The sequence below is a fragment of the Sinocyclocheilus anshuiensis genome, unplaced genomic scaffold (genome assembly GCF_001515605.1).
Source record: "Sinocyclocheilus anshuiensis isolate Anshui unplaced genomic scaffold, SAMN03320099.WGS_v1.1 scaffold881, whole genome shotgun sequence".
Taxonomy (NCBI): Eukaryota; Metazoa; Chordata; class Actinopteri; order Cypriniformes; family Cyprinidae; genus Sinocyclocheilus; species Sinocyclocheilus anshuiensis.
In genome coordinates, this window is record NW_015558695.1 from 1,718,100 (window position 1) to 1,731,002 (window position 12,903).

Genomic DNA, 12,903 nt, shown 5'->3' on the forward strand with positions numbered 1-12,903 from the left:
ACCCATCGCATTACACTATAGGAGCATGTAAGCCCCAGAAAGCAATCAAACAACTTTCCTTTCAGAATGCATCATAAAAACAGAATGAACTACATGAAATAGAAATCCTCTAATTGGCAGAACACCTTTGTATATACTCCTCTGGATGGATTTTGTTGCTTTTGCTGCTTTTTTCCTATATTGTAAGTCACTTTGGATAAATGCGCCTGCTAAATGCATAAATGTAAATGTTGTTCTGGGGTAACTGGCAGGTCAGGATAGCATATTTAACTAAAAAAAAAAATACAATTCATGTATACAGAGTCCAAATCAAATATGGCATCACATCAGAGTTATTTTAGTATTACTGAGATACTATATATAGCTTTTTTAAATTAGTTTTTATTTTGGTACTTTCTTTTTTGTTTTAATTGTAGTTTTATTGTTTGTTTTTTAATATTATTTGCAGGGGTATGAAGCAACGAATTACAAATACTCACGTTACAGTAATTAAGTAGTTTTTATCAGTAATTGTACTTTTTTGAGTAGTTTAACAATTGTGTACTTTTACTTTTACTTGAGTACATTTTAAGTGATGTATCGGTACTTTTACTCCGCTATTTTCCTCCATTTGTGGTCATTACATGCTTATTTTAATTTTATTTTTATCCATCAACGTGATTGGATAGAGAGATAGTAATAGGTCTCATGACTTTCGACAAATCAAATTGTGCATAGAAAACTATAACCGCCAACTGTTTATCATGGCTCAATGGCTGCTGGAAGTGCATTCTTCAAGCATCAATTCATCTGCACCTTATTGATGACCCGTGGCGTTAATATACTGCATGCCAGCGCGTGATGTAATAAAACTCCAGCTCGTTAATAAATGTTTTTTTTTATCCATTTTATACAATCCGCCTTCATTTAGCGAGTGCACTCGCGCATAAACAATTTTCAAGTTCAACACTTTTTGTTCCGTTCATTTGTGGATGCTGCTGATTCACCGAGACCGCCGCGGCTCAGCAAAGAGACATGCGTGTGTGTGTGTGTGTTTTCCTTTGCACTACTCAATACTCATGAGTACTTTTAAATAGGCTACTCTTTTACTCTTACTCAAGTAGTTTTTTGGACAAGTACTTTTACTCTACTCACACTACATTTTTTGGAAGGTAATGGTACTTTTACTTCAGTGTATTTTTTCCACCACTGATTATTTGTCATTATTTTATTTAATTTTTTAAAAAATATGTCTATATACTTTTTATTGTTTTTTAGCTTTACTTATTTATTAAGTTAAAAGTAAATAAAAATGAGAAATGTTGCTTTAGAAACTAGCTGAAGTAACTTATTGAAGTAACTTAAGTAACTTATTTTTAATGGTTTTACTTTTAGTTAACTATATTAACTCTGTGTCACATTAATAACATGACATCTCATTGATTCTTACATGTGACGTGACTGAACATAATGATGTCGTAACACAAAGACAGTGAGGTTTGATGTTATTCACACCTTTCCATATTTAATTTGGATTTTCTTCGGAAGTATCGTAAACACTACCTTTATGTCCTTTTTGGAGCTTGAAACTGATGGACCCCATTGCCCTCCATTGTATGGACAAAAACAGTGGAGACATTCTTCAAAATATCTTTCTTTGTGTTCCACAGAAGAAAGAATAATTTGCAATAACATGATGTAGAGTAAATGACAGAATTTTCATTTGTGGATTAAGAAGAAACTGTCATGATTTTGATTAATTGTGCAGCCGTATCAAGCACACAATTGCCTGTGAAGCCTCCAGAGTTTGGAGAAAAATCACCACTTCCCACACAACATTCCCACAGCTGAACGATAGTCTAAAATAACTTCTATCTGCAGCAAAAGCAAAGAGGAAGCCCAGAGCGTAATACTGTTACAGCAATCCATACCTGTGACCAGCAGTCTTCCTGTAGTACTGGCCGCACCAAACTGGTTTCTAGCCAAGCAAGCGTAGTTTCCCCCGTCCATCTTGGTCACATTTGTAATTCTAAGTGTTCCATCAGGGAGTAAAGTTATCCTAAAGGAGAGAAGCACAATCCTCTCAAATCAAATTTAAACTTGGTTAACTCATAATGGAGCTAGATTCCGAGTACAAATGTGTTTTATCTTTCGGGAACAGTAGAAATGTAGTAAGAAGAACATAATGTGTTTCTATACAATGGCACATAAATCTCTGTACTGTACACTGGACAGTCTCCATGGCTCGGTGCATGCAGCTGTCCGAGAGCCAATGAAGCTGAAGAGTGTGCGTTCACACGAAACAGTCATTCAAACGTAAAGCCAACGAGCTATAACAGCGGGCTGCATCACTCAATCTACCGCCCCAACATGTGAATTAGACTACCTTCCAACCCTTCATGACTATTTCTAACAATTTTAACATACTCTTTAACAGGCTCTTAAGAAAAACAAACCTTAATTTCTCATGCAGATGTGAAGTGCATATAATTTGAAGAGCTTTCAATTTAATTTACAGTAATTGTTATTTACCTGTAACTGCAATCTATGACTCTTTAACCCTTTACAACTCTGTATAACAAGCCTCTTACACTGTTGCTGGTGTTTTTTTCTTGGCTGTGTGGGTGGGGGCAATTTTAGTTCTGCAATATGCAGTTATACAAGTAATTAAAAAATTTGCATCGCTGAATTAAAAGAAAAAACATTTGGCTTGTAAGCGAATCAATATATTTGAATAGAAATGGTTGTGACTTATTTTATATAATTATATGTAGGTTCTAATTTGACATTTAGATATTCACTATCATTCAAAAGTTTGGGGTCGGTACGAATTTTTAAAAATGTTTTTGAAAAAGTGTCTTATGCTTAAGGCTGCATTTGTTTGATCAAAAATACAGTAATTTTTTTGAAATATTATTACAATTTAAAAAAGTATTTTCTATTTGAATATATTTCAAATTGTAATTTATTCAAGTGATGTAAAGCTGAATTTTCAGCATCATTACTTTTGCATCTTCAGTGTCACATGATCCTTCAGAAATCAATCTAATATGATGATCTGCTGCTCAAGAAACATTTCTTATTATTATTATCAATGGTTGTGCTGCTTTATATTTTTGTGGAAACTTTCATGTTTTTTTTTTAAAATAAAGTTCAAAAGAGCAGCATTTATTTGAAATAGAATCTTTTATGTAACAATGTAAAAGACTGTCACTTTTCATCCAATTTTTTGCGTCTTTGCTCAGGAAAATTATTAATTTCTTTAATAAAATATTACTGAAACCAAAATTTTGAACAGTAGCCTATATTATTCTTGAGATCTACAGGAGCTAGCATTATATACACCCAAAAACTGCTTAGTAACATTAATATATACTAAGGCAATGATATTTTGATGAAACTAGTTTTGTAGCAATTTTCTAGTGTTACAAGCATTCCCGTAATGGTAAATTCTTGTATCTTGTAATAAATACAAAATTATTCTCAAGCCTTTCTCAGTGTAAAAATGTAATGGCACTATTAGTGATGGCATATAGATGTATAGCAGTGTTTGATTTATGAAAAATAAATGCCTCCAGCCTAGGTTATATATCAACAGCTATTCACAATATATCATCATCCAGAGTACCAGACAGCAAATGCTGGTAACCCAGAACTGGAATGTTAATGTTGTAATGCACAATTCCCCGGCAATGCGCTTACAGTTAAATTGGACTTGGGCCGTCTCACCGAATGCTCTCAAAACAAACAACTGTGGCTTAATGCAAATCTATTGTTTTCCCACAGTAGTTCTGCACCCTTGACAGGATTCTCCCTATACTATTTAATCCAACTTCATTATAAAAAGAGCCAAGCTTACGATCCGCCGTGCTTCCTCAAGTGGCCTTCCTACCAGGAATCATTTCATACTTGACAGACTCAACCCAAAATGCCAAGCGACCTCCTGCCGGCCCGGCCTAATGGCCTGCTTCATAATTCATGAGTGTTATGGTCAGTGAGCTACCACAATTGGCAATGCAGCTTCCTTTTGATAACTGTTCAGTTGCAGGCTGTGCACAGATATTGTGAACATAGCAGGGCTGCTGGGGTGAAGCCTTGAATGAATAGATGGTCAGAAATAAGGAATAAGAGGAATTAAGGACAAGAATACAAAGAAAAGAGAGAAAAAAGATTGTTTCTGTACCTCTCTGAGCTCTGCACCGGTTCGTTGCCTTTCCTCCACATGCTGATGGCTGTGGGAAAAGCCTGTGGCCTGCACTCCATGGTGACTGTGCTGCCCGTCTTGGCTTTAAGCAGAGCTCTGAGAGGACTTCTGGAAAAGTCTGGGGGCGAGGCTGTGGAAAAACACAGGGCCAAGAGAGTCAAACTGCCGCCTCAGGCATGGATGCCCTGCGCACATTACTGTAAACGGACAGCAGGGCTGAAAGCAGCATTCTGTTTGTGTTTGTGTGCACTGCTGATGTAGGACCACTTTAGCATTTTCTCTTACAGTTCGATGCAAATTCTGAAGGGACTTTACTTGTACGGAATTATGCAAATCAGGTAAGAAAAATCAGTTTGCACGGTGCAGCTCCTCATCGTGCGGGTGGTTCTGAGCACTAGGTTATGCAAGATGCAGTTGACTACTGTAGTCTTTATTGAGACCATCCGAGAAAAAAAAAATCATACTTTTGGGATACATTTATGAAGAGTTGATTTGCAAAAACAGATAACTCTGTTTTTTAGCATTCTCAAAAATTATGTTTTTTTTTATCCTGCATTCTAATTAATATCAATCAAACTGCAGTTGGGTTGTTTTGATTAAATAATATTAACTAAAAAAAAATGCAGCTAACTAACACAATAAAACACAATAAAATCTTAATTAAACTGTTATTTTGATTAGGTAAAAAATAACTAACAAATGCAGCTAACTAACACAATAAAACACAATAAAAACATAGTTATCTGTTTCTCCAAATAAACTGTTCATATATAAAAAATATATATAAAATCATACTTTTGGGATATATACTGTATATATATATATATATATATATGCCTACACACATACATACTGTATATACATACACAGGCACACACATAACAAGAAGAAAACAAGTCGATAGAATAGAAAAAGAATAGAGAAAGCTAGAGTATTTTGCATTAATGTGTCTTCTTGAAGTGGTATTCAATGAATGTGTTTTTAACTGAGCTAATTTCGTGTATCTGATGATGTCATGATCAACAGGAAATGAAAAAAAAAAGAAAATATATGTATCATATATGTCACGCTGCTGCTGCTACTGTGAAGGAGCAAGGAGCAGAGGAGTGAGGAGACGTAATGGGAATCCGTGAAGAAAGTCTTTATTTACAAAAAAGGAATGCACACGTAGCACAGGGGATTGATAAACAATACCGGACAAGAAACAAGGGGCAGAACACCCTTTATATACAGAACTACCGAGGGACTAAACGAGGGACAACTGAAACCTATACACATAATTAACACAAGGGAGAAACTAGGTCACGGGGGGAACATGGAACACGTGGGGGAGGAAAACAAACAAACAGTCCATAGGAGTGACATTACTCCAGCCTCCCGGAAGGCGCGTCCCGCGCCGTAACAATTCCATCGGGGAGGGGGGGGCGGGCGCTCTGGAGGCCTCTAGGGACAGGCTTACATGGGGCAGACAGCCTCCAGGGCGGTACTCGTTCCGGGACCCATGGCGGATCAGGGAGCTCAGGGGGCCATGGCGGAGCAGACAGTTCAGGGGCCCATGGCGGAGCAGACAGTTCAGGGGCCCGTGGCGGAGCAGACAGCTCAGGGGGCCATGGCGGAGCAGACAGTTCAGGAGGCCATGGCGGAGCGGCCTCCTTGGCCTTGGCCTCTGCACTCGGCCCGGCCTCTACGGCCAGAGCCCTATAGCCCCCCAAAAAAAAAATTCCTTGGGGGAAATTTCTGGTTCTGAGGCCTTCCGTGGGGCTGACGTAGGAGCAGCGGCCCTCCCTGGGCTTGACTCGGGAAAAGGGGCCCTCTCTGGACTGGACTTGGGAACAGGAGACCTCTCTGGGCTGGACTTGGGAACAGGAGCCCTCTCTGGGCTGGACGTGGGAACAGAAGCCCTCGTTCAGGAGGCCATGGCGGAGCAGACAGTTCAGGGGGCCTCTATGGCCGGATCCCTATAATGCACCCCCCCAAAAAAAAAAATCCTTGGGGAAAATATCGGCCCTTGAGGCCCTCCGTGGGCCTGACTCGGGAACTGTGGCCTTCCCTGAGCTTGACGTGGGAACAGGAGCCCTCTGCTGGTTCTGTATCGGGGCCAGACGCTCTCCAGACACCGGAGGATACCTTCCCTCCAGCTCAGTCGGGGCGGTAGTAATTTGCCCCGATCCAGAACAGAGAGTTAAGAGTAGTGTCGTCGAGCGCCGTCTTACAGGCGAACTCCACCAATGGAAGATCCTTGCGGGCTAGGGCAGCAAATTGAGCTGCGATCTCCATTATCGCGGGGTGGGGAACGGAAAACAAAACATTTTCAAAAAGGAAACAAAAATGAGGAGAAGGAGCTAAAACCTTACTGTTTTAGGTCCGGTATTCTGTCACGCTGCTGCTGCTACTGTGAAGCTGCGAGGAGCAAAGGAGTGAGGAGACGTAGGGGAATCCATGAAGAAAGTATTTATTTACAAAAAGGAACGCACACGTAGCACAGGGGATTGATGAACAATACCAGACAAGAAACAAGGGGAAGAACACACTTTATATACAGAACTAACGAGGGACTAAACGAGGGACACCTGAAACCTATAAACATAATTAACACGAGGGAGAAACTAGGTCACAGGGGGGAACATGGAACACACAACAGTCCATGGGCGTGACAATATATATATAGGCCTATATATATATAAACAGTTTAACAAATTAATAAATATGAACTCTTTTCTACATTCATAACAATAAGAAATATTAGATGAGCAACACATTTTAGAATGAAAATTCAGTTTCTATATCACAGAAAACAAATTACATTGTAAAATATCTCAAAAAAGTAAACCATTATTTTAAATTGTAATAATATTTCACAGTATTACTGTTTTACTGTAATATTGATCCAGGGTTAATACAGTTAACTTAAACTAAACCCATTTAAAATATTTTCATTACTTGAAATAAAATAAGTGTTGACTGAAATAAAATATAAAAAATAGACTTATTTAATTACAGTTAGTTTCCAAGGCAACATTTCTCATTTTCATTTAGCTTAACTTGTACTAAATAATTATGTACTACAATAATTAACTGAAACTGAAATTTTAAATGACTAAAAAACTACACAGACATACTTAAAAACAACAAAAACTAATACTAAAATTAACACAAAAGCAGAAAATACAAAAGTAAAAGCTAAGTCAAAATATTAACAAAAACTATAATATTACCTCAATGATACTGAAATAACACTGGTTTGGTCAAATAAATTCAGCCTTGGTAAGTATAAGTGATTTCTTGAGAAGGGTCTGGCTGCAGCCTCGCACTTGCACTCTCAGACGTGCATTCTCAGACTTGCATTCTCAGACACTTGCGCTTCCGCTAGCGACTTCACTTGCAGGCTTTATTTTGTTCTTTTTTTTTATTACTTTTTGTTTGAATCTCTCAACATTTTACAACAGTAGCCAGGTGGTGAAGACAAAAGACAAAAAACTAAATTACAATGTCACTTGCAATCACCACTTGCGCTCTCCGCTACCTGCGACGTCACTTGCAATCGACACAAATCGTGTGTGTTGCCAATGGAGACAAGACGCTGTGGTGGTGATTAAACGATTACAACTAATTTAGTACTATTGTATTAAGATGCTATTAAAATATCAAATTAAATATACAATTTATTAATATAATGAATATGTATAAAGTATTTTCCTCCCATACCGCAAAACGTACGTGGCATAATGTGGCATAATGGACTAAAAAGGATCAACTCCGTACAGGCAAGCAGGTGAGCCTAGAATAAATGCAACACGCACAGTTTCGCCCCAAACTTTTGAAATTATTTGATTTTTTTCTGTCCTTCTATAAAAAGTTAAATAAAAAAACAACAACATGCAAGTCATTTTTGAATAAGCTATCCCTTTAAAAAATATATAGTATAAAACCTTAAACATGTTTAAGGATGACTGATATTACACAGTCAGATGACACAAGTGTTTATATGTCACGATGCACATACGCGAGGAACGAGGAGACGCTGGAGAATACTTTTACCAAGACTTTATTTACACACACAAAACATGGAACAGAGTCTGACATTATATAAGTTGTCCAGCTTTTAAAGTAGCCCTTATATGAAAGACATTTTCCGATAGCGATGACGCAATGCTAAAAGACCAGCACTAATTGGGTCTAATGTGTCTCCTCTGCCGAGAAGCAGCGTTTATCCAATGCTGTGAATGGGAAAGCTGCTTATGCACTGTCATAGTGAACACGCTGTGGCCTAAAGCATTGTTAAATAGCATCTCTATTACCTAATTAGCCCATGGAGGGTTGCTGGCTCCTACACAAACATCATTAGACAAGACCAGTGAAGGAATTGGCTACAGTCAGAAAGGAGAGGTGTCCTTAATGACCTCTACCCACTTTCCACCATTTCTCTCTCTCTCTATCTCTCTCTCTCTCTCTCTCTCTCCATCTCTGTATGAACCGATGACAAAGATCTTTCTCTGGTCTTTGTCACTGTCTACTCTAAGTTTTTTCCACCAGTGAACCCCTCAGTTGTGGCTTTGTCATGTTGTCAACACGTATGGCATCTCTGCCTGGTTTGGCAATCTCAGTGTACAGCTGAAAGCACAGATTACACGGTTAACACAGAGAGCCATGAAAATCATGGGAGTTAAGCAGCATCCCACACTTCAGGCACAGCGGCCACAGTTCCTCATCTCCCACCAGCCAATCAATAGTGGATTAACATTACTGAAAGTCACAGTGCCACGCCACCCCACTCTAAATGTTGCAAAATCAATGTTCTTATGGGAAATGTTGAAAAGAGGGCAGCTCTTGGTGTGTGAGCCCATTTCAAAAGTTTATTTGCCTGTAAAAACCTCAGCGCACGCCAGTGGATGAGAGCTGTGTTCTGATATTCATAATCAGTCACACTGCAGTCTGAACCTTTTATTTGCAAACTACACTAGTCACTTCTTTGTAGTGCCAATTGAACCAGTGACTTAGAGCTACGTTTAAAAGTACTGACTCAAAGTCTACTCACCATCATTTTTATTTAAAAATAAGAAGAAAAAAAAACCAATCACATTGTAAAAGTACGTAAAAATGGAAAAAGGTGCTCTAGTCTTAGTTTACTCTGTCTACTCTAGTCTTAAATAGGTAAACTGACACCTAAATGCTATTATAAGAGTTCTCAATGTTACTTGTTAAAAGCTTGCAAATTAAGTGTTGCTTTGTTTACATTTATTTTCCCGCAAATGAGAAATGTGTGTTTCAATTACAATAGTGCGATAAACAACAATAGTATGAAAAAAATCACAATTTATTACTGGGAGTTTCATGATGAAATATAAATAAAATAAAAATTTTGTTATTTCAATATTTTTCCAAATGTTAATATTTTTCATATTTCTCCAACTGCTTTACCTACATTAAAATAAATATACATAAAAATACATCAAAATATTTAGAATAATATATAAATGCATCCTAATAGCATTACATCTGCCGGTCTTAATTCACTCTACTCTAGTATAAATTTTAATATTTATTGCTATTTCTACAACTGCTTTACCTACATTAAAATAAAAATATTCATATAGCATCCCATCTGCGTTTTAGAAGCTGGTATCATTTTTTTACATTATTGAATTGAATTATTGTCATTGCATTTAAAATACAACGAGATTTTGTATGCTCTTCCAACACAAAATACTAACATAAATACAAACACAAACAATAAATAGAATTGCACTAATGCTTGGTGTATATTGCACAAATAATAATACATAAATAAATACATAAATGGAATGATACTCGTAATAAATTATGACAAATGAGACATTATGTATGTTGATTGAGAGTGTGGATGGTCTTAGGATAAAAACTGTTCATAAATCTGGAAGTCCGTGCTTTGATTGACCTGAAACATCTTCCTTATGTTATTATTATTATTATTATTATTAATAATATCATATTTTGTAAATGAAAAATGTATAATAAATGTAATGTAATGCTTATACAGCCATTCAAACAGTCTCTTTCATTGTTGAAACACCAGTATGAAAAAAATCATATTTATTTCTCATATTTATTTTAATCAAATTTATTGCAGGCAACTGAATGGCAGTCAAAACAACAAAAAACAATAAAATAGCTTGTGATTTTAGTTTCTAGAAAGATTTGAAATGTTATACTGCACATGCAAAACGGCAACCAAAAAGCAGTGTAATGAAATGTTGTAGAAATGTTTTGTGTTTGCTGGAATTGTGCTGCAGAGTGAACAAAGGCACAAGATAACTGGCAATGAGAAGGGTACAGATTCTCTTACCTAACACCACCAATTCGGCACCAAAATAAATGATTCCGTGTTTGTTCTCAGCGACACACTGATACATGCCAGCATCTGAGAGGTTTACGGAGCTGATTGTCAGGGCTCCGTTCTCTATCTGGATCCTGTCCTGTGAAACAGAGGAACAGCAATGAAGAGAATTTTTAAATAGCTGTGCATTCAACTCAAACAACAGCGGCAGAGTTTTAGGCATTATATAATCAATACAACTTTGTCATATACATTTAACAGAGCTCCCCTGCTGAGGTTTGACCCAAGCATCTTTGCACTGCCATCCCAGTCTTTTTATGACTACACCATTGCTTGAATTTTACCTCGGCTGCCAGGAGTTCTCCATTCTTCAGCCAGCTGTATGAAGGCTTTGGCTTCCCATTGGCCTTACACTCCCAGAACAATCTCTCTTCGATTGACAAAGCATTGTCTCGCATCGTCTGAACCCACTGAGGCTTTGCTGAAGAGACAAAAGTCAATAATTTTTATGAATTAATTCATTAGTCCTTCTTTATGTATTATTTTTAAGTTTTTGAATCACAAAGATGTTTTTCTGGTCTTTGTGAAGATCTTTTTTTATGGACTTTGTTCTCAGTTGTGATCATGTTGTCAACAGAACGGCCACAGTTTCTCATCTCAGTATTTTTCACATTTTATGCTCACCAAGGCTGCATTTATTTGATCATAAATACAGTAAAAACAGTAATATAGTGAAATATTATTACTAATTTGTTATTAGGTAATACTATTAGATAATTAGTATTAGGTAATACTAATCCCGTGCGAATAGGGCTTTTGTCAGAGATTGAACGTCAACCCCTGTGTTTCCTGTGTTCTAAGCTGCCAAGTGTTACTTCCTGGATATTCTGAATTAAAAGACTGTTGTTTGTGTACTCCTGTTCTCCTCGTTCCTCGCTCCTCGCATTAGGCTAAAGTGTGACAGAATCTCAGACCAATACGATTACCTCCGTTTGTCTACCCTTCGTTTTGTTTCCGGGTTTTCCTCCGTTTTTTGTTTCCGTAGTGTTTTCCCATGGATACTTTCACTCGCCCCGAATTCCTCCTCCTCCTGCTGGAGCAGGGAGACAAAGCTCTCGAGGACCATACCAAACTGTTCCCGTTGGTCGCGAACATCACCAGCTATCCGGACGACGCGCTCTGCTCTTTCTATGACGCAAGCCTGAACGCTGAGTGCAGAGCGCTGTCGTCCTAAGATGGTCCTCGGGAGGAATTCGCCGCCTTCATGGAGTGGACTCTGGCGAGAAACGGGTCGCCACTCACCATCTGCCCCGTGGAGGATCTCGCCGGATCCACTCCGGACCCAGAGCCCAGCCCACCATCTCCCCGCGGTACAGAGCATCACCTCCCTCCGTCGGCTCCACCGTGGGCCGCTGTTACGGCTGTGGCCTGGGACCTGCTGTGCTCTTCCTGCTCCGGGTCCCTCCAGTCTCCTCCCTGGCTCCTCCCTCCGTCGTCTCCTCCCTGGAATCTGTCTCTTCCTGGATATTCTGAATTAAAAGACTATTGTTGTTTGTGTACTCCTGTTCTCCTTGTTCCTCGCTCCTCGCATAAGGCTAAAGTGTGGCAAATATATTTTAAAATGTAATTTATTCCTGTGCTGCAAAGCTGAATTTTCAGCATCATTACTCCAGTCTTCAGTGTCACATGATCCTTCAGAAATCATTCTAATATACTGATTTTCTGCTCAAGAAACATTTCTTATTATTACCAATGTTGAAAACAGTTGGACTGTTTAATGTTTTTGTGGAAACTGTGACACATTTTTTTCAGGATTCTTTGATGAATAAAAAGTTCAAAAGAACAGCATTAATATTATTACAAATAATTTGTGATATTATAAATGCCTGTCAATTTCATCGGTTTAATGTGTCCTTGCTGAATAAAGTAAAAATAAAACTTTTAAACTGTAGTGTGTAATCATCACATTCTTGACTGATAGGTTGATGCTGGATATTTTTAAGTTCTACATGTTAGTTAATGTCTTAAGAAAACATTAGTTATGAAAAAGAAAACAACAAAAAACAAAGCTATTCTATGACTGCTTTAACTATTTATATTGTTATTTTAAAATGAAAAATTTTCTCTGCATCTCTCCTCTTTTCAAGCTTGCCTCCTTGTTGTCTAATAAACACAGCATTGTGTATTACGATTATTCTTGGCTCTTTGACAAATTGCTTTGTTCCTCTTTTGTAACTCGCTTTGGATAAAAGCCTCTGTTAAAAGCATAAATAAATATAGTGCCACGTCTTCGAATCTTAATGAAAACATAATTAAGGCAAGCACTGTTAACATTGATTGCTTAGTTATTTCTATACTTATTGTATTTCTAAATTAATTATTTTCTTACGATGAAGACTTACAGTTG

The 12,903-nt window shown here is 37.7% G+C and overlaps 1 protein-coding gene across 1 annotated transcript in view; it reads right to left on the reverse strand.

Moving 5' to 3' along the window:
- Positions 1-12,903, reverse strand: part of cntn3a.2 (contactin 3a, tandem duplicate 2) — a 75,883-nt gene that overhangs the window by 22,096 nt on the left and 40,884 nt on the right. The window contains exons 9-12 of the mRNA XM_016477694.1: positions 10,841-10,977; positions 10,506-10,635; positions 4,163-4,313; positions 1,911-2,038 (exon numbers count right to left, since the gene is read on the reverse strand). Coding sequence (XP_016333180.1) covers positions 1,911-2,038; positions 4,163-4,313; positions 10,506-10,635; positions 10,841-10,977 — 546 coding nt within the window. The remainder of the gene's footprint in view (positions 1-1,910; positions 2,039-4,162; positions 4,314-10,505; positions 10,636-10,840; positions 10,978-12,903) is intronic.